The sequence below is a fragment of the Camponotus vicinus genome, unplaced genomic scaffold, assembly GCF_025532165.1.
Source record: "Camponotus vicinus isolate PSW18456_S1 unplaced genomic scaffold, iyCamVici1.0 SCAF_5, whole genome shotgun sequence".
Classification (NCBI taxonomy): domain Eukaryota; kingdom Metazoa; phylum Arthropoda; class Insecta; order Hymenoptera; family Formicidae; genus Camponotus; species Camponotus vicinus.
In genome coordinates, this window is record NW_028141977.1 from 19,951,033 (window position 1) to 19,974,824 (window position 23,792).

General features: G+C 32.1%; 1 protein-coding gene across 2 annotated transcripts in view; it reads right to left on the reverse strand.

Moving 5' to 3' along the window:
* Positions 1-587: 587 nt before the first annotated feature.
* The window catches only part of LOC145971786 (uncharacterized), a 261,713-nt gene continuing 238,508 nt past the window's right edge, over positions 588-23,792 (reverse strand). Inside the window, exons 5-14 of one of the 2 annotated variants that reach the window (XM_083099837.1) lie at positions 20,081-20,290; positions 19,110-19,370; positions 13,134-13,250; positions 12,867-12,980; positions 12,484-12,627; positions 6,934-7,136; positions 6,427-6,578; positions 6,272-6,344; positions 5,906-5,962; positions 588-5,843 (exon numbers count right to left, since the gene is read on the reverse strand). In XM_083099837.1, the coding sequence (XP_082955963.1) occupies positions 5,941-5,962; positions 6,272-6,344; positions 6,427-6,578; positions 6,934-7,136; positions 12,484-12,627; positions 12,867-12,980; positions 13,134-13,250; positions 19,110-19,370; positions 20,081-20,290 (1,296 nt within the window). In that variant the 3' untranslated portion in view covers positions 588-5,843; positions 5,906-5,940. Of the gene's footprint in view, positions 5,963-6,271; positions 6,345-6,426; positions 6,579-6,933; positions 7,137-12,483; positions 12,628-12,866; positions 12,981-13,133; positions 13,251-19,109; positions 19,371-20,080; positions 20,291-23,792 lie in introns of both variants that reach the window. The other variant, XM_083099836.1, reaches the window with a different exon arrangement.

Consider the following 23,792-nt stretch of genomic DNA (forward strand, 5'->3'; position numbering starts at 1 on the left):
TTTATACATATTAATAATAGAAAAGCTACAAAACTCTTCCGGCAATCAACAGAAAATACTAAAGATACACAGTATTGTGAGTGAAAAGTGTAATTACAGAAGTTATTAAACATTATACGGTTGGAATATTTCTGCTTTAAATCTATAATATCTCTTTCACGTTTTTTATTAAAAAGATTTGTAATTTATTGACGTATACGTATGTTTATTGACTAATTGCTGTGTTGATATTTAAAAACTCTACCATGTTTTACTTTTAATTAATATAATGCATTTTATTTTTTGTAAATACGAAAACAAAGAAAATGTTAGATAAATGTCAAGTTAAATTTTCTCTTCTTTTGCTAAAAAATTGTGCTGTATTTCGAGAATGAAATGTAAGCAAAACATTTCGGTTGTTTCGCTCGAAAATAAAAATAAAAGAAGATTATTTATACAGTTATTTTACAGTTTGTTGTTTCTATTTTTTTTACAAATTATACATACATAGGTATATATAGTCATTTATGCGCGAATTTAAATATAAATAAAACTATAATAAAAACATCAATGTCAATAAAAAATGCGAATATAAATATGGTCGGTAGTAATTTTGTCAGTTTGCAGTTTATTTCATAAGACATCGTCGTTTCTACAATAATATTGTAATTGCTGCATTTCTGTCGCTGTTACATAATTGAGCCTATTTTATGTACAATAGTCCCAACATATATCTCTGACCCGATTCAATTTAAAGTGACAACTCAACGGATGGCGTTTATACAAGTTAAATGGAAATATTGCTAAAAAAAACGATTTGCTTGCAGTATAACTTACATATCTGAGTTATATTATTACGCTGTTGTAATTTAGGCTGATCAGACAAAAGCTAAAACGAGTTTGCTATTGTTCGCTTATTAAATTACCTCTCCCACTATTTGCTCTCTTAAAAGACAAATATATAAAAACGACGAGAACATTAATCAATACATAAAATAGCATAATTTTAAAACATTGATTCACAATATCAAGTTCAAAAGGATCCTTATGCTTTTATATGAAGATTGTACCAAAATCACAACTGTTAATTTGTTGGAAAAATTGAAGGATTTGCGCAGAAAAAAGCACATACTATATCAAACAATTTTATAAATATTTCTTTATTTTTCTGCGAAATTTCCAGCTCGATTAATATGCTTCTACCATCATTTTAGCAACTTAAAAATATTTTTGCGATAAAATTCTGCCAGACAATGTGACCTTTTGTTTTAAAATATGGCATCCGTTTTCGCCGATACAATATTCATGCTAAAAGATTCATGTGTCCATTGCATTTATCATTTATAGCAATCGTACCAACATCACGATTATTTCTTTCGGTACAATCTTCGTCAAACTGAAAGTCAAACTTTCATCCTTTCGAGTACATGTTATAGCGATTTTTGCTTACAAACACTTGCAAACACAAAGAAACTCACAAATCACATGGGATACATGATCGTTGAAGTACTTTATTGGCAAGATTTTAATAGTCTCGAATAACAATCTTGTAAATAAGATTTTGATGTATCATTTTTTCATGTACGTACGAAAAAAACTTTAGATTAAGAAATATTAAACACATCAGTTATAGATATTTGCTTTAAGATGACAAATAAAGAATGAGCTCGCAAAATTCTACAAAAGAGATATCCTATCTACGTCGCATAGTGCAATTATGATTTTACTTAAGGGAATGTCGAATACGCTTAAAGCTGCAATTAATATATTAAATACTTAACTCGAATACACTTAATTTAGGCATAAAATGATCCGAATTTGTGTCACCGAGAAATATATCATAATAAAAATATCAAAAATATATAATAATATTAAACTATTAGTATATAAAGATGTGTATTCTAAAATATCTTAATAATAATTTTTTTGATAAAATTAAATAAATCTCGAATAGAGAAGAAGAGAAGTTTAATAATTTGAAGGAAAATAAACAGTTCCGTGTTTAATGGCACAAATTCGGATCAAACTAACAATCTAATGACTAGATATCAAGCAAGAATTACCTTCGTCTTCTAATCAATCGCACGTTCGAAGACACATACATACATAAACGTATGAACATACTTTAAAGTTGCATTAGGCAATCTCGGATTGACCGATCCGCGATTATAGTCGCTGATACTAGGTCGTAGATTCTGCCACGAAACGGATTCATTTCCGTTGATTCTTAAATTCGATCGTGGCCTATGCTTTTAGATCTAAATAACGTACAGATACGTATATAATTATATATACACACACGATTTTCTTCTTATGTACAGAATTGTTAACTATAGAACGTGTCGCTAGTGTCGTCGAATGCGAGGAGAAAGATAGTGATAGATAATTGTTGACGATCGAAATACTGTGGTAATGAGTGGAGAATCAATATTCGAAAAATGTTTTGTATTATGAAAAGGATCGATGTTGTATGTCCACAACGATATTTTTGCTTAGCAAACTTATTGCGTTGTGTTTGTTAGAAAAATTGTACAAAACAGCATGATAGAAAATCCGTCAATGATATAATACTATCTGTGGAGCGAAACAAATAAATGGGTAATGATTTCGAGTGGATTAACGGATATCGAGCAGAAAAGGTCAAAGCGATAATAAACGATATGCGATCACGATATAATTATTAACATGATTATTGACAATGTAATAATATGCGCGTCGCTTAAGAAAAAAGATGATGATATAATTTGTTTTACTGTTGATTTACGGTAACGTGCATGTGTCGGTTTTGTTATTACTTATGGAAAATTGCCACGAGCTCGCGGCATAACCAGATCTCGTTCGAATATCCGCGAATCGAATTGATAATTTTAATCGAGTTAATAATATTGGACGAAGATAATTATCAGATACTTATAACATGTCAATAGTGAGTAAAAATTGACGGATTATATATTGGGCACTTGTAAATTTGTAAAAGTGTTAAAAAGAATGTTGTTTATAACAACAAGTTTCGGCGCACATGTGTTTTTTTTTTCATTTTTTTTATAACTACACACATATATTTCACTATATTAGTATATTTTACTTATAAAATTTTAAAAACATTTTATAATGAAAAACACATTCACCGATGACTGAATGAGTCTTTAATAATAAATGCATATACGTAATGATGAAGACACTGTTTGGCGAAAATCATACAGAAAAAGTGAATAATTCGTATGACACTTGTGAATTAACAATTATCTTAATAATAGATATTTCGAGATGAGTATTCTTTACGATGACCTGATTCGCGCAGAGCTCGCGTAATTTGTCGTTTCGATCGATAAATTATACTTTCTTTGTTACACGATCTTTCTGTACACTTGGTGTACTAAGTGCATTTCATATCTCTTGTCATCTTTTACTTTATGTGCCGAGAGAAAAACGCGATTAAAATACACAAGTCTCATAAAAATATACATTACTTACGGAAATATATAAAAAGGAAGAAAAATCGAGGTTGTCTCCGGTTTCTCGACAACATATGAAAAATGCAAAGGGAAGTTTTCTCATCGATGAAAGGAGACCACGACTGACTATTTCTGACAATCGGTATTGATCCTTTTGTTGACCGCAAAAAGAAATTAGAACAGATATGAAATTTTTATTAAGGACCAAATGGGAATGAACGAAATGGAGAAGAGGAACCGAAAGAGTTGGAAAAGATTTTTATATTTCGTAACGCGCAATATCGTTTCGAAGAATCGTGAAATGTTATTACATAACATCGTTATTTCTTCAATTTATGTGTATACATCCATTTCAGATAAACGAGATCGCGATTTGGAACGCGTTTCGATTTGCATGCAATTTTTCTCACAGACCACAAAGTCGTGACCTAGTGAGCGAAATTCGAAACAGTTCGTTTTATTTCTCTCCTTCGATCGTGCCATCGCAATTTCCCGGTACTTTGTCATGCCATAGGCAAACTTTACGTACCCAGGAGAAACGAACTCTTGGTCCCTATAACTGCTCGGAAACACATATGTCTTCTTCTCTTGAAATTTATCTAGGCAAGTATTTGCTTAAATATAAAAAGAGAAGTAGATATTTTCTCTCTCTTTCTATCTCACGTATTTTATGGCAGATTTGTATTCTCACTTGCTATGAAGACATTGATTTTACGGGGAAAATATATATAATTTCGCGAAGAGAACAGTGACGCACGCTAACGTTAAGAAATACGTTTTCATTTTTTAAATATGCAATAATTCGCAATTTTCCGTTTAATTTTTCCTAAAATTCATCAAAAACACGATATACTACATTTATATATTTAATGACACATTAATTGATCACATTAATTGATACCTAATTCATTCCGAAAAAAACCGGTTTGCCAATTTTTTAAGATAATTTAATTTTGTTGGCACTTTAATGTATTCATTTATAAGTATATTTCACTATTGAATTGTTTATGATAATTAATCATTTGTTGATTAAATTAATTATTTAAATATTAATTAATTAAATGATAAATGTTGACAAATTGTGAAATTTATGTAAATTTACGCATGTCACGATATAATTTGCGAGAATAATTTATAATTACAATAATGTAAAATGTCGTTTCAGATTATTTCTCTTCCATTTTATTCAAATTTTACAAAAAAAATCACACGAGATTATTATTACAATCGTATTTATTTCGGTTGCTATATCGCGCGCAAATCATGTAAATTTGACGAATCATATTTGCGTGCGTCATAGGAGAAACGGAAACGGCGACTATTATTTACCGAATCAATCAATCTGACAAACGCATGAAAAACACGGCCGAGCCATGTCGATTCGCCGATATTTTCGATTTCTCCATCTTCCTCGTCTCGATTGATCGTTTTCGCGATTGGTTGCTCATCCTCTTAAGTACGTGCATGACGATATTTCCTTATGATCTATATCCCAAGTTTATCGCGCGGGCTTATTCTACAGGAACGACCCTACTTCTCACACCTAAATGTCTGTTAGCGTATATCAAAAGGACTATGTACAAAAGATCGAGCACGCCGATCGCGTCTTTCTCGAGCGAGTCCGAAATCTTTGCATCGTATCCGAAAATTGTCCGGAAGTGTAAAGAGAATCGCGCAATTCGATTCTCGCGCTCGAGAGAAAAGCTGCCAACGGGTCGAGGACTTAGGAACTATACTTACGTCTACGCGACATTGTCGAGCGAATTTCATAATCATCTTCGAGACGTGCATAACTCAATATTCACGCCACGATGACCATCAAAGCTTTTGGCTATTGAAATTGGTCGAAACTTCGATTCCCACAAATACTATCGAAATCGATCGATCTGTACAATCGATGATCTCATTCATTGACGATTCGCATTTTAATATTGATTACCATTTAAATGAGTGATAATTGTTTACCCGACATTGCTAGATTTGGAAAATTTTAAAAACGCAAATTTTGAATAAAATTCATAAGTATTGCATTGTAAAAATAATATTCTTTTACGATAATTCGACAAATGACCAATAATCAACGAAAGCTTATTCGTTCAAATTAAAATCGAGAGAATTTAATATATATCTAAATTAGATATGTAGTTAAAATAAATAAATATAATGAAATAAATATAAATTTCAGCGAAAAATAAAAAAATGCAACAGAAAGGTAAGCGATGATTGTACAAATCGCGATTACATTTCCGATGATGTCAAGTCGTCGTTGGGAATTTTTGATCGTATATAAAATTCGCAAGACAGAAATACCTAATCTCACGTAGGTCGCCCCAGTAATACTTTAGTCCGCTGTCGATCCTCCATCTCCTCTTCGTTTTATCTCTCTCGTTTTCTTCACGGATAAAATAACTACGATTATGAATATATTAATATTTATAAATGTATCTCCACATGTATATCTATATCAATACCGTTCCCATTCGGCATGTTTCGGCATAGCTCGCTTTCACTGGGCATTCATCTCAGATCTGTTAACATATAATTGCAATAAAATCCTTACTTTTTGCTTTGTGCGTTTGATCAAAGCAAGTAATTCTGCAAAACTATTTTATTAATATTGATAGAATCGATTAGAGATCCAATCAAACTTTATTGCATTACGCACAATGAAAATTTGATCTATTGGTATTGAATATAACAAAATTTTACTGTGCCCCAAAATCTCCATCGTTTGTTCACTTTAAATACTTTAAAAAAAATAATAATATGTATTTCGAAAAAGAGGCGGATTTCGAAGATCGCGTCTCTATCCATCTAATTCATGTTGAGATACTCACTTTAAAGCTTTATAACGTTCCTTTTCCGGATTGTTGTCGGGCGGCTCGCACTCGAAAGACGCTAGCGCAAGTGCTGTAACAAAACAGGACAGAAATTTGACGAATTCGATCATTTTAATGCATTTTCGCAGCGGAATAAAATAAATATTACTTACTGTTTTCCGTTAATACGGGACTCGCCTGAAGAAAGGCAATGACGCGCGGATTCTTCTCGAATGGACAGGCAACTTGCTTCCACGCGATGAATTCAGTCACCTGTTTCGCCAACTGCCAGAATTTCTCAAAATTGATATGGCCGTTTGGCAGTCTGAAATGCATAATTGAACTTGAGCAGCAGGGATTAATTAGCCATGAGAAAGCTCGTTTAGGCATGCGTTGTGTTTGACACATTGTGGATCGATAATTTCGATCTCTATAATAATGTCAAAGTTGCGTTGACATCTGTTCATGAGACGTGTAACCATTCAGATACATGTCAGACATGTTTGATCAATTACCTATTTGATCAAAAAGTTATTACAGTCAATATTAGTAACAATATTACCTTCTGTAATAAATTAAAGATAAACTAGAACGTCTCCTGCAATAAATTCTCTCTCATATAATTTAAGATTTTTATTATAAAACTATATGAATAGATAAACGGAAAAAATATTACTCACTTGTTGCTGCAACCTTCGTTAAGGAAATAAAGATCCTTAACGAGAAGGCTGAAGAAGGGCACTACGATCCGTTGACGTTCGTCTGTAGCGCCAGCGCTACGCCACATTGCGGCTTTCAATGTGCTGCGATAGCTGCTAAAGTTGCTGCTAGGATCCATTTGATGCTCCAAAATTGAGAACTTGGCAGATTGTACTTTCGACCACTGAAAATCATAAAAATGTGTCCTATCTATATCGCAGGGCAAGGGATAATGTAATCATAAATTTAAAATTATATAAAATTATTTACTAAAATAGTATAATGATGTAATAAATATGAAAGTCGAAAAAAGAGAGTTTTGTGTAAAATAAAAAAGAATCCCATACAAAAAAATGTGTTGCGATTATAATCATAAATTTAAAATTATATAAAATTATTTACTAAAATGGTATAATGGTGTGAAAGTCGAAAAAAGATAGTTCTGTGTAAAATAAAAAAGAACCCTATACAAAACAATGTGTTACGATTATAATTATAAAAAGAGAATTATAATTGTTAGTATTCTTAAAATCAACAAAACATTACTTTATACTATAGATATTCACAGCATGATACAAATCTAAGCTGATATCTCAGGATTCAACTTCATTTGCAGTTTTCTTCGATTCAATCCCTTTTTCCCTTTAGTCTAATCTGATGCGAAAAGCATGTTTCGTTCGTTAAGAAGAAATCTGCCATTCGATATTATTTGCATTTGGTTCAAGCCTCAGAATTAAGATACGGCGAAATGCTTTTATCTTCTAATCTCAATTTCTATTTACTATAACAAACTCTTTAATACTGATAGTTGTTTAGCCTTCTTAAATCTTTTTATTTTATCTTATTTTTCTCCTTTTTTTGTTCTCAAAAATATAAAAATAAATTCTCTCTCTTTCTCTCTCTTAATATAAAGTCCATATATATATAAAAGGACTTTATATTAAGGTCTTTAAATTTTAAAAATACGTGAATCTCTCTTTTACATCTCTTTTATATCTGTTATCTTTTAAATATATATTTGACAATAAGATTATAGGGTCATCTCAATAAATCGGATTTAAATTTTATAAATAATTCTCTATTTCGTAAAATCTTGTTTTGTTCGTCGAGACTTTGCCTCTTGATCCTGTCTTACTGATCTCCAGAGAATACTTCTTGCCTATCATGGGAGCCATTTTTCTTGGTCCGAGTCGATTCGACTCCACCGGAAAGGCTCGTCTAGAGCAAAAACAGAAGCAATCGGAGACTCTTGCCAGATCTGGTAAATTGAAACTGGCTGCGACAGAAAAGATGTCGAAATATCGCGTGCGGAAGAAACGAAATCAACTTTCTAGGAAAAGATCATTGAAAAAATAGAAATGAAACGCAAGGGATGGTAGGTAATCAGGAATCTCCTTTAAAGAAAGTTTTTTCAAGAGATCTCTATTAAGAAAGTCTAAACCTTTCAAAATTTGATTGATAAATTCCTACGAAAATAAAATAAAATTGTACTAATAGACATAATTTTGCACGAAAGAAGAATCACTAAATAAAACATTAAATCGAATAACAAAAGATCTCAAATATTAAAATTAGTATTTATTAGTAATTTATTTTCGTAAAATTATACCTATGATTTGAAATTCACACACGCACATGCGTAGATTCATACATATTTTATATAGTGTGCCATATTTTATGTGTGTATGTAAAAAATTTATATTTCAATTATAATACAGCATATGTAAATAATCTTGAATAATGTAATTATTTGCAAAAAAAATATATATTTTAATATATATTTTAATTTATATATATTTATAAATATATATTTTAATATATATTTTAATTTATATATGTTTTCTGTAAAGATAAATTCTGATACTAGAAGTTAATGAGTTCTATTATACTTTTACTTATTTTTCTAGCAATACTTCTTTCTGCTTTTTCTCTTATCTCTGTATATTTATCTCTCCAACTATTTGAAGATTTGCAACTTAAGAAAACTCCATTTCGAGCTATCTTTTCCACACCTGCTTTACTAAGTAAAAGAATCTCATCATCGGGCAGGCGCGCGCGAGCAGGATTACGAACGTAAATTATCCTTCGGCATAAAATGAAATGACGATACGAATACGCGGAATGAAAGCGGAATAGTCGTGAACAAACATAATTAGCTTTTTGAAAAGCGGAAAACCTTTTTCACAGGCAAAGATGTCTTTTGCAGATTATTTACTCAGTAAATTAATCCCTACTGCTATAATATTGTATCTTGCACTGATGTTATATTTTTGGCGCTCCACGCTATATTCTAATGCTGAAAGATAAGTCATGAAACGATGAATGTCGATTTCTGATAAAACAAATTAAATTTAAAAGTTGTTGACTATGTATTATAGTAAAAAAATAAATATAAGAAAAGTATTAAATTTTGTGTGATATATAAATAGTTCATGTAAAGAAAAGCAAGTTCAATGCTACTTGTATTTTTCTGTTCAATGCTATTGTATTTTCCGAGCTAAACATAGCTGAATATAATTCTCGAAAAATATGGAACCATCAAAAACTACTGATCACTGATATGTTTATTGATAATTCTAATGATTGTATCGCATGTTTTCTATGTAAATTAACTGATTAAATAAATTAAATATTAATTTAAAATTTAGCAAGGAATACGTTTCAAATTCCTATATAATATGTTGTTACTATATTTATGCTTTAGCTTAGCAACTTATATTTGATATATTTATATAAATTTATAAATTATCTTTAATTTTGTTCGTGTGTCAACAACATATCTAACTTTTTATTTATTATGCAAGGAATGTAAACTTCATGTCATTCTTTGTTTTTCTATTTTTCCGTGCATGATAAATACATTTGTGCTTCTCCCTTACTTCGTTTTACATTACAACGAATCATATTGCTTCTCTTTTAAGGTGACTAATGTTATCTGTTGATGTGAGTTATACAATTGCGAGCTATGGCAAATAAATTCAAATTTGATGATAAGATCGATAGCTCAATAAGAAACGTGCGCGCGCTGCAAAATTGCCAGAAATGGTACGACTAGTAGTGCAAATGCAAAAGATAACATTGGTTTGCTACTGTTTCCTTTGAAATTTCCTTTGATCTGTTAATATGAGATCTGAAATCAATCAAGTATTTTAAGCGGGATGATTGACTTTAGATTTCTCGTATTAACAGATCAAGGGAAGATATATGAAGCTGATGAGCTTCATGAGCTCCTCATTAACTAAGCGCAAGTAGTGGACTATGATAATCATACTTAATTGATTCATATCATAGGAGATTATGCATTATTCTCGCGTATATTAGAATATACCAGAATATGCCGGAAGAATTCTAATATTTATTTATTTATCGTTATTATTATAAGTCCCTTTTAAATCATGATTGATTATCTTTTTCTAACACATTACGAATATTTCACAAAGAATAGTACAAGTATTTTAAGTATATTATTATTAACATTAGTATTTAATATTATTGGATTATTTTCTCTTCATGTTATTCAATTAGTCAAATTGATTATTATTTACACTTTTTCTGGGGAATTTGTCTTTTAGATATAAATTTAAAAAATTTAAATTTGTAACTACTTATAATTAAGTTCATAATTATAAATTTGATATATATTTAATAACAGCGCACAATAATATAACGACAAATATATTTCGTTTATAATGTATCAAAATTTTAATATTTTAAAAAGATAACAGTTTTCAAATTATTAAAAATCAAATTTTTTCTCGTCGAGTTTTGTTTCATTATTTCGAGATAAATATTTAATATATGTGAAAGCTCTTTCGGAAGCGCTGTTCGAGGGAACATTCCGTCGGGAGTGCGACGACTGGATTAAAGGAATTCTTGGACGTAGTGCATTCGCGTGGAAATCGAGAATACGTAATGGCACGAGTCCTCCCTTGGGCGTAGAAAGCTGGTAGGGCAATTAGCTAATTCCCAACGAGACGAAAGGAACGGCAATGACGCGAGGACAACGTTGCCGGGCAACGTCGTTTGACTTGAAACTTTTTAATTAACCCATTTCGCAGGAGCCACATTTCGGGTCTTTCCTGCGGCGCCAACCGCGATAGGAAAAATTCAATCGAGTCAATTTGACCGCTCTATTTTTGCTTTCTTTCCGTCAATAGCGACCGTTTGTAACGTTTCCTTTCGCGTTCGAGAGACGAGAGAAAAGTATCGCGTACTCTTACTAACTTTAATACGCGCAATAATGAATTGTACGAAAATTAAGTAAATTTATCGTTCGACTAAAAATGAGAAGAGAATTTAACGGTCCGTCGTTCTCGAAAACTAAGCCAGATTATATGTGGAGAAGTGCGACCAAAATTGCTCTCGCTGACTCTTTTTCTCTGCGGAGAAACGACGCGGAAATTTGGCTCTCGGCGTTTTGTCACGCTCAATGTTGAGCGTCACCACGCTCGATTTACGAGGATTACAGAGCGCTTATTGCTCCGGCGTGCAATCCCACGAAGGGGTGTAAACGAACATGGGGATGGCAGTCGTGTCGCTGCGCCATTATCTCCCCGACGCTGCACTCTAGCGCAAAAAATACGTCGGCGCTAACAGTCCCGCGGATATTCGCACTTTCTAGATACGCTCTCTCGCACGAATGCAAAATTGGGAGATATATGTATGTATGCATGCATACATTGTTCCGGCTATCTCCGCGCGAGTAAAACGTATCGATGGTTTCAATTTGCCGGACGCAATTTTCGCGAAACTTGTTAATGCAAAATTGTAATAAAATTTACTTGCGAACGATTGCGTCGATTCAATTTATATTTATCGCGGAAAATACGTACATTACACACACATATGTATACAGGGTGTCGCAGACCACCCGTATCAGAATGTTTCGAAGAAAAAATATGTAATTTGCAATTAACAATTACATATTTTTTCTTAAAAATAACTATGTGTTTTCTTTACACCAATTGATTCCTCTCATTATTTTGTATATGAAAGTATTAAGGTAAGATAATCGAAAAATGAATATTTTACAAGATATTTTACGGTTTATGTAAAATTAAGAAATGATTTCAAGCCTTATAACTCAAAAAGTACTTGAGGGAAAAATATTTTGTTACAGTGTTTTGGAAAGCCCTCGAGATAAGCTACAAGAATATGCAATAAAAAATAGGGAATTTCATTTACAGAATTCAAGGTGATCTTTACGTGACCTTGACAATACTCTTCAAGGTCATACTGATATCGCCATGTAATGCGTTACTTGAAACCTTACAACTTTTGTCTGAAATATTTTTGTCTGCCGCGCTCAGTTTTTGAGATATTCGACTGATACGGGTGGTCTGCGACATCCTGTATATTATTTAATATATGTATATTATCGCACACGGTTTGTTAAAGTTAAGTTCCCTCTTTTTTTCCTAATTATTATATTTTAATATATATTCAATATATATCATATTCAATATATATATTCAAAGCAAGTATTAATATCAAGTTGAGAAAAATTTCAATTAAACTTTCTTCACACTTACCGTCTTCTTCAAGCGAGATATAGGGGACATGTTAAGGCCAGCGATGATCGCCATCAGGGAATTGAAATTGCCAATGTTAAAGCATTCTCGGGCAGTCTCGATCCAATATTCGACGACACGAACGCGTTGCTTCTTCTTCGCATGCTAAAAGAATAAAATTAAATGGTTATAAAATATTTGGCGCATATGCAAACGCGTACGTATACACGACAAACTTTTTAACAATTTTGAAAAATATTTATTTACTTTAAGATTTAATTTCTTTATTGAAAGATTTTATTTCAACATTATTCAAGACAAAAAAAAATTTATTTGTATCAAAACTTGTAAAGAATATTGAAAAAATATTGGTATTTCTTAAAGTGATAAATTATAATATTTACCTTGCAAACTTCCGTCGCTACAAAATAGCTCAATCTGTTAAACCATTGAACATATGATTCAAGATTTCGGGTTTTCTTCATATCTTTGAAAGACGTTTCTAAATGCGGCGATTCCTGATGGAATAATTAAAATAATAGTGTTTAATGATCTGATATAATAATATAAGTTAAGTTGTTATAAAAACATTTAAAAAGTTCAGACTGGCATGAGATAATTGTTGGAAATAAACTTATTTTGGAAAAAGCCATTGTTGGAAATAAACGCACTTTGGCAAAAGCCTGCACAAATTCTTCGGGTCCGATGTAAGAGAGTCTCTCGAGTTCCACATGGGTCAATTGTTGTGCCAGCACAGTGGCTGATGGACAGAGTTCTGTAATATCCACCTGAAAGACAAAATAATACTTGTGTATTAAAGTGGTTTGAAGCTCTTGTATTTAAAAAAAGAGAAAAAGTTCCCCGCGATTAAGACGAAGAAAATGAAAATTGTAAATTAAAAACAATACGCGAGCTCATAGAAAAATATCTAGATAATAATAAAAAGAACGCTAATTTGAAAATATAAATGTTATTTTCAAACAAAATAACTTCTAGGTAGATATCATACTGATTCATGCTATTTACATGAGTTTTGCTACAGATTTAATCTTTTTTAATTTTGTTAGCTATTTTGATTTAAAAAAATCAGTATTGCTCTTTTAAAATAATTGATATAATTAATCAAAAATGATGTATAAAAATAAAGATAAAATAATAAAAATAATAAGATAATAAAGATAAGGTAAATATACAAGTATAAAGAATCATAGTTAGTTTCTAGAATCGTAGTACTAATACAAACTCAAGGGATCCATTATTTTTAAATCTTACTTTTATCAAAGTCAAATGTAGTGCGCAAAAAACATGATAGAATAAAGTATCACGAAAAAGGAAAATTTGTCGCGCAATAGTGCTGTAACAAATGGACATTTACATTTATCGCCTTTGACTTTTATACTTTTTCACCTCTTCTCGAAAGACTTCGGCTTTTCAGAACTTCGATTTCTTTACTAGTCCCTGCTCGCTTTATTCCATTTGATTTGTCGACGATATTCGTTCCAATGTAACATCTCAAAGGCTGATGTGTGTGTGTGTGTGTGTGTGTGTGTATGTGTGAGAGAGAAAGAGACAAAGAGAGAAACAGAGAGAGAGAGAATGAGCTTGCATAGACTTTCTAGACTGTATTCTCTATCATCTTATAACTGTGTGAACGTTGTATATGCGGATACGCACGCTTTGACAGCTTTTGAATGTTACAAGAAGTGGTAGAGGACGAGGGATTGGTAAATATATATATATCTCGACTGCGGCGGAAAAGGAAAGATGTCGTCGAAAGGCGACGAATAAAATCAGTGGGCCGCGTGATCCGTTTAGGAGGAAATGGCACTTCGAGACGGACTTCCTCTCCCATTGAATTATATCGTCGATAGTATTATCGGAGTGCCCGGCACAGAAGTGGACAGAGTTTAACTAGGAGAAGAAGAAATTGCTTTGACGAAAATGCTGGTAAAAGAACAAATTCAAGGGTTCTCGCGTAGTAAGAGCTCCGATTTCGACTGTAAAAAGTATAAGGCAGCTTGAGATGGCATTTCGAAATATAAAATTTTTTTTATGAATCAAGAACACTCGTAAGAACAAAATTATTTTATATGATAAGGACAAAATTTTATCGCTAAGTAACAGTTTTTTTTCATAAATAATAGCGCAAAGCCGTAGAAATTCTCTATAAACCGTCATTAATAAAAGCTACTACAAGCTACTACAAGTATAAGAAATAAATGAGTATAGCTATGATAGAAACTGAATTTTATTGCTGTCTTAGTGGAAAAACATGGAAGAGTTTACGTCACAAAAGAGATAGTCGAAACTTTTATCTTAAATTTTAATTTAAATTTTATTATCTTGCTCTCCTAATCGTGGGAACAAGAAAGTAATTTTAGTTAACATTAATGTTAAATTCTCTGATTGTAAATTAGCTCATCATTACTTATGGAAACACAACGATATGCCATTATTTGGAATCGCGATTTACTGTTCCATTATTTAAAATTGCTCTCGTCTTTTATTAGTTCGAGCAATTCTTTTATTATCGAGCGATACTTTGTCTTGCTTCCGTGACCAATTACGATAATAAAATCAGTGCAGGACTACAGAGTTAGTTTGTAATGGTTTACTAGGGCAAGTCGTTGAAAAGATCTAATCGGTTAGTGACAGTCTCTCGGATCGAGGCAAAGTTGCGAGTTGCTTGGAAATTTGCCGGGAGCGATAATATCCGGCGCAGTGCCCAAAGAAACATTGCTGCGAGATATTAGGCAAGTGTAGTTTCACTTTGATGCACGTAAGATCACATTGCGAGATTCGCGAGAGATTTCTTGCATCGAAGTGGCAAGTTTCCTCGGCTGTTGTTTCATGACGTGATGAAATTATTATATTTTAGTAGAAATAAGAAAATTGCATTATACTCGAAATAAGCTGTTGAAACGGAAAATGATCTTGATTTTTTTCTCGCATTTTAAATGAAATTTTTCCAGAAAGCTTTCAAGAATACTTTTGCGAATAATAATATTATGCTTGTCATTAACGTTTGTGATTAGCTATCAAATATACATACAAATGTTTCTGTTTTTAATTAAATTGGTTCACTTGCAAAGTGCTAATCTGATGTAATAGAAATTACATAATAATTAGAATGTACGAAATTTTCCTTTGCTGTATCTAATGAGGTCTTACGCTCGACGTATTTGACTTGGCTAATAAATTTTGCACATTTAGTTTAATTGACTTAAATGTTAATTGATTTAACAACTTTCTGATATAGAAACACGTATAATTATGATATTAAATCTATTCTGTAGCAAAGAAGAGAAAAATATAAAATATATAATTACAAAATTATACATTTCTCTCGAACGTTAAATCTATTTGAGAAACATGTTTTGCAAAATTAATTTCGAGATAAAATAAACTGGTTATTCGTAATAAAAAATGCATATACGCTATCTTCTCATAAAGTTTAAAGAGAGAAACTCGTCCGAATCGACGAATAAAACAAATTAAAAGTTGAAACGAAATTTCTAACGAAGGAAAGAGTACTCGCGATCACGAGGTTTGTTTCTGTCAGCTTTCGATATAGAATATAGATACTTAGAAGTTATCAGTTGGTAGAAAGAAAACAAATATCGAAAACTCATTATTGGTCTCGTAAGTTTTCTCTCGTCTTCGATAAAAAAAAAATAATCTTTTCCTGAAAAAAGATGCGATACGTACCGAACGCTTGAAAGTACGGTCAACTAATAATTCAACTTTTTGCGTTTAGAATTATTTTTATCGTTTTGAACAACAAACAACGAATAAAAAAATATAATTGCAGTCTGAAATATATGAGAATACGCACACGCAAAAACACATTTCGTTTTTCTGGTATTTTTTAATTAAAGAGCAATGTATACATGTCACTTTATTATTAAACAATGAAAAATATTGCTTCATGCCATAATTTATGGCATGAATAAAAATTCTTGGAATATACATACAAGAGATGTGGCTCGAACTTTCAAAAAAAAATATAGCTGTAGAAAAATATGAGAGTAAGGAAAATGAGAGAGGGAGAGAAATATAGTATTACGATCGAATTATTGATCTCGAGAGTTATATTTCGTTTCTCTACGTAAAATTACGTAAAGTTGCTGCCGTCGTGGCACAGAACGAGTTGAAAAAGCGAAGAGAACTTGCGGTTTAATAAGCCGGAGCTTTGCAAGAGCTCGCTGCTCCTCTCGTCTCGTTTCTTCTTCTCAATTCTTATTTTTGTTTCTTTTTGCCTTTCGGAGCTCTCGTGTCTCTCCTTTTCAAGCTATCTTGTCTTGGAGCCGGAACAAGTAATCTCCGCGTAAACTGAGTGTCACATATGTTAAAGAAACTATTGAAACGATTGCAACCATCTCCGTGATTTTTCATCATATATATTTTTTTTTAACAATAAATACATTTTAACAAAATATTCTGAGTGTATAGAAAAAATAAAATTAAGTATTAGAAAGAATAAAATTAAATTCACAAAAAATTTTAATGTACATTAGCAGATAATAAAATCCCAAAGAATAGAATAAATTGTTATCGTACATATTTATTGACTTTTTTTCATATAAATTGATGTGTATACAAGTATATATATTAGAAGAAGAGTTTATGAGCAAATTGCGATTTCATATCCGATATATTGCGAAATTGCCTTATTTTCTTGTAGAAATTTTGCGACATTTACCACACAGTCGGCAAATAACTGTGGTTGCTTTAATATTCTTTGGAACAAACTCGCCAGAAATTCTATCTCACGGGTTTAATGGAAATTTTCGTTTTACACGAATACCTAATTTTATTCTAGTCCCGCACGTAAGTAATAGTTATTTCGTATTCATGGCAGAATTATTGTGTACGTAAGTTTAGCATAGACTCGTTTAACCCCTCACTTATATTGTGTTACATTAGTATCTTAAAAGTTATTTAGAATACAACTTAAAATAATTTTTAGATGAAAACTTCAAATTATTTATTATTAACAAAATAATGCATAGCAATAATCGAATTTTGGAGAAAATAAATTTGAAAATAAAATATTGCAAATGAAAAATTTTTAGAGAATATTTTTTTAAATATTTTTTCTCTTGTAGAATATCTTTGCAATCTTTTTTAAATAAAAAATATATGAAAATATTGTATAATTTATTCTACAAAAGTGACTCTCGCAAGATTATGTACATTCTTGCGATAAAATTTTATCTAGGGAAAAAATAAAAATTTGCTTAATGAAAAAGCGACGTATATTTTGTGTGAGTCAAAAGATTAACGTTTAAGCTTTGAAGATAGACACATCGAATAGTACGGTTGTTATAATTTGTAATTTATTACAATCCCACAGAAATTCTGATCTTAAACATCGTCGTCATTCTTCGAGTATTTACACGAAATGGCTCGCGTAATACTCAGAGGGATACGCAGCTCGACAATTTCGCACTGATTAACCGCTCACGACACGGTCGGGCATATTTAACTAACTAATGCAACTGCAAATTACCTATTAACGGACGTTACAAGCAGCGGCAGATAGGTGCGCGATAATGAAATTAACGGAATGGTTAACGTCTCCTAGCATGGAAACTGCAACTAATCCGGTTATAGACTAACTGCGCAAAGTGCACGCGTACGCGTACGTAAATGTCCAAGTTTGTGCGTTTCGAGCGGTGTATATGTGTGCGTGTGTGTTTGTCTGTATAGTATGTATGATACACGAACATGAAGAACGGGACTGTTCGCGGAGCGTAACGGGCGCGTTACAGTAACCATGTGTGAAATGGTCGGGAAGTGAGAGAGAACGTATAAGAGGTGGGGTGTTACCCCCAGAGGGAGAATATTATCGCTTCATTATGTTGAAAGTCCTCGAAGGGTCGATGCGATTACGGTAGACCGAGTAATCGTGCTTTGCAACAGGGCGAACCGGATTACGTGAGTATAAATCTATATTGAAATTGCGGAACAATGCGCTATCCGGATCAATGAGCAACCGACCAAAAACATCGATACTTTTTCCCTTATTAATTTATGATATTAAAATGAGATTATAAAGTCTGATGATGCAAAGTACATAAGGTAATTTTACTCTCAACCTTTTTCTGGATATGGATATAATCAAATTTTAATTAATAAATTTGCACTGTCCTTTTGCACTGTACAATTATATTACATGTATATTGTGATATGTCAACAAATTTTAACTTAGAATTAAAACAGATACATACACAAAAATTATTTATAGTTTATACGAGTAAAAAATATCATTTTAATTTACAAGAACATTATGTAAATTATCATCGTTAATATCAGATGTGATTTATGTGATCCACGTGAATCTGCTTACAAAGGTTTTTTTAAATTAATTTCTCTGCGAAAGAAGTGAGAACTGCTAAACTAATGTTATAATCAAATTGCATTTTTATTATTCAGGCAGAATAATAAATTTTGCTGTTTTCCCTATGCGTTTTTCTCTTTTGTTATTTTTACCAAGCATCAACATGTGCGAATTTTTAACGTTAGAATCAGCGATATTTGTAGTTCGAAAAACGTCGCGCTAAAGCGACTAACCGAGCCAAAAGCGGGACAGCGAGATGCAAACTGACGGCCGCAAATGGGCGCTTGTACTGAAACTCACAAACCTGTGTAAGCTGCTCCGTCGCTGCCTCAGTCGCTAGTCTGGCAAGGCCCTCCTCGTACCTTTCCAAGGCCGTCAGTCGTAGCAGTAAGTTTTGCAGCAATGCCGAAACTTCCTGCCTGGCCGCGGCGTCGACCGCAGCGACTTTCTGCGTGATGGATCTGACGTGACCCATCACCCTCTCGTCTCGGAAGTCATAGGGGAATGTTTCCGTCCATTCCGCCAGCAGCTGCACCAGTCGCGGCACGAAGCGATGCAGTCGTTCCTGGAATACATATGAAATACTTGATCGTTTTTCAATGACAAAGACAAATTTTTGCTTCGAAAGACAAAAATTTAACAGAACGACTGGATGGAAACGAGTGCCCTTTCACTTTGCATTATTATTCAAAATTATATAAATTAAGAACCGAGTAAGTTAAATTAAATGAATGTATTCTTGGATCGATATTTTGCGATGTGAATAGAAAATAAAGAATATAATGATGAATAAGTTTTAAAACTCTTATCACACTGATTCATAAAAGCAGAAAAAAATAACAAAAAAAATTTATATATATATATATATATATATATATATATATATATATATATATATATTACATAAAATCCGCATCTTAATATCCGCAAAAATATGATAAGAAAGAAGAACAATGAAAGGGAAAGAGAGGAAAAAAGAGAGAAAGATTTTAATGATAAATGATTCCTCGCAAAGTTAAAGGGAGTGATTTGTTTCGCTCAGGTGTAAGATACTAGGTAGATAGAGAGCATGAAAAAAAGGGCAAAGAAAGTTTCTGCACTCTTTATATTTCGCGATAGGTGAAGGAACGAAATAATAAGAGGGCAGGAGCAGACAAGAATGCATGACCCCGTGATGAAACGATAATACATGCGGCCTTCGTGGATGCTCCATGGTGTCGGCAAAGGATTTCGTGTCGGTTCGTAAATCGAAAGTATATCCTACGATGCGCTCACCTTTCCACCCTCTCCATTCAGATTCTGCTGATGCTCGCAGAGAGCGCAAACTTCGCCCAAAAGCTCGTGAGGCTTGATGAAGAGCCTGGCGCTCAGCAAAAAGGCGAAGAGGTACGCCCGATCGGGATAATATTCCTCCGTAGGCACCATATGCTGTACCAACGCCTCGAGTGAGCCTGAGACGAGGTTGCCGTCTCGGTACACCAAAGCCTGAAACAGTATACGGGTTGGCTTGAGTAAAGTAACGCGATACTGCCGACTGAACATACTATCCTGTAGTGGATCCGTATGATTTAATAAAACGCTTAATATACGAGATAAAATCCCATAAATTGAGAATTGAAATTTATCTTGGGTGTATTGAATTCTTTGTGATTAAATTTTCTATCTATCAATGTTAAAATTTTATTTCTTTCATAAGAATGCAATATTGAAAATATATTTTTAGAAAATTATAACTTTGATCGTAATTATTTTTATATTCCTAATATTTATAAAATTAAAAAATTTTTTTTTGTGTAATTTGCGTCTCTTATTCATTCTTTGTTGCTGCTTTATAGGATTTAGACGACGAGAAAAATGATTAATTACTATTACGCGCACTAGTCAGTAGAACACGATGAATGCATAGTATTTTGCACGAAACTTCTGACGTTAATTGCACAAATAAACTTTATTATATTACGATAAGAAACAACATCGCATGAAAATCACAAAGTATAATTCGCTCGAAATTTACGCGCAAGTCGCATACATTTATTGATAACAGTTTACGATGACTACTTTTTTATTTAGATTTCGCGATAGATTTCGATCGACTAAGCCATATAGAATATGCATTTTAATTGATCACTGATAATTAATGCCGAATATTTGTGATTATTACAAATATATTGTAAGCAAATCTAATTTTAAGAGAAAACTGAATGGAATCGCGATCAAAAGTTATCAAGATAGAAAATTTTACTGATAAATAAACATTGACAGAATAATAATAATCTTTTCGTCTGTGCGTCGATCCTTTTCCCCTTTTCCATTCCTTTCATTATAATGGAATGTCACCCCATTATATCGTATTGACTGTCGAACAATGTAAACAAGGACGTGTCACTATTTCTTTTATTCTAACTAGAACGTTATTTCTTACTAGAATACGCAAGTCGAGTTAAAGTGGCGAATTAGAACACAATAATCGTGGAAATTCATTGATTGCGCTGATGATAATTATAACAATCTTAAGAAATAATCGCGTTTAATATATTTTAATATTTTGCGATGGTATTTCGAGAAATGATATGACACACACTATTATACATAATACTTCCTTCTCATTCAAGTTTTATCGATAATTCGATAATTGTAATAATTGTAATAATCATAAGAAATAATGTTAAATACCTTTTAATATTTTGTGATCGTATTTTAAGAGATGATACGCGCGACACACACAATACTTCCTTCTCATTCGAGTTTCATCGTGAGACTGACAACAAGGACACCGCATGTAAACAATAGTGTTATACATTCCAAAATCATACCTTTTGTAATCGTATTACAAAAAGTATGACTTCTGATATGTATAACACTATTGTTTACATGCGGTGTCCTTGTTGTCAGTCTCACGATGAAACTCGAATGAGAAGGAAGTATTGTGTGTGTCGCGCGTATCATCTCTTATAAAATACGATTACAAAATATTAAAAGGTGTTTAACGTTATTTCTTGTGATTATTACAATTATCGATTGCGATTATATGATTATTACGATTATCAACCCGCGTAATTAATTAATTTTCGCGCAATTGTGGAAAAATATCAGGATCATAAAGTGCTATGTTATTACCTTGTATTAATTAGTGCGTGCGGGATCATAATTAACGATGTTTTAATGATTGAATGCCGTGTGAATAGTGCCATGAAGAAGAGAACAAATGAGAGAAGAGGAGATCTATGACGAAGCATTTAGTGAAACAACTGCAGAAGGTAAGCAATTTATAATTTATATAATTTAATTGTTATTTTTGTGGAATTAATTATCCGCTTATCTTTGAGATTTGCATCATATATATAATATAATGCATATATAAAAAATAAATTATACATATATAATTTTCATAAAATCATAAAATGTGTGTGTATATATGTATAAATTTTTATTTATGTATAAATGTGTGTGTATATATATGTATAAATTTTTATATATTTTATATAATACTTTTATACGCGCGTACTAAAGTTTATAGACTAAAGTTGTTCGTTAATTATACATTGTTACAATTACATACAATTACATACAATTACATACAATTACATTGTTAATTAGATCAAGTGAATAAATTATACTGACTATTCTAATATAATTTACTCACTTGACGCTTGCATAAGTGCGTATCATAAAACCGAGAATGCTAAATTAAAAAAACTTTTCAAGAGAATTTTTTCCGTACATCCGTGTAACGTCTCTGGTATGTGGGACTTTCACGAGTTGATACGTGCGCGGAATGTAGAATTTTCCTGGTAGATACCGCCGAACGGTTCCGCGGAACGCGCTTTTGAGTTAGCTCGTTTCAAAGTTGGCGAATGCTAAATCTGCGCATCGCCAAAGTCGCGCTCATAGTCGAGATAACAAGCTGTCGGAGATTCAAATTGGATCCCAACTTAAACTTATCACGTCTTAATGCGGCATTGACAAGGTAATATTTCCGTCACGAACGACCGTCGAGTTCTTGTCGCATTACCTCGATAAACGGCGATATGGTACTCCGAAAGCGCGTATCTATATTTGCATTTCGCATACGCGAATAATTAAAGGTATACTTACTATTCTATCGCTTATACACTTGTCTGTAATCAGGTAACTATGAATCAGGAAACGAGATTAACATTAGATTTACGGGGCCAGATTCACAATTATTATTCACACCTATTATATTTGTTAATAAAATTATATATTCAATCTTTTAATTATTATTATATTTATTAACCCTTTAATTTTCAAACGGTTATAAAATATTTTGTTAACGCTAGATTTACGGGACCTGTCAATTTGATGGGTTTCGGATTTTACAAGCAAAATTACAGAAATCATTACTATTATTTCCTAGCAATTTTTGTTGACTTTTATTAATGAAATGATACGATTTGAATATATATTCAACATTAAATCTAGTGTTAACAAAATATTTTATAATCGTTTGAAAATTAAAGGGTTAATAAATATAATAATAATTAAAAGATTGAATATATAATTTTATTAATAAATATAATAATTAATTATTACAAGAAAAGATTGATGAACTGATCCTCCCTTATATTTCTAAATGTTTTGCAATCACACGAAATTATTTTCATTACACTAGTCTCGCATGCTTTAAAAGCTTTCGGATAACTGATAAACTTGTATGATCCGTACAGGATTCAAATAGCTTAAACTTAACTTTCAGTAATGCAGCATCGACGAGATAACATTTTCGGCTCAACTCGCGTGTAGCGTGAAAACTTTCTATCCCAACAGCCGGTTGGGTTGTACAAGTTAATGTGAAAGTGTGAAAACCTAGCCGATGCTACTCCTAAATTCCTCTCTAAAGCTCTCCATCTGATAAAAGGTAATTTTATTGTCTCAATAATGCATTTGTTTCCGTAATCTGCTAGAGCTTCTTTACTAAAGAATTATACATACAGGTAGTCATGGCAATCTCTTCCCAAAAAAAGCT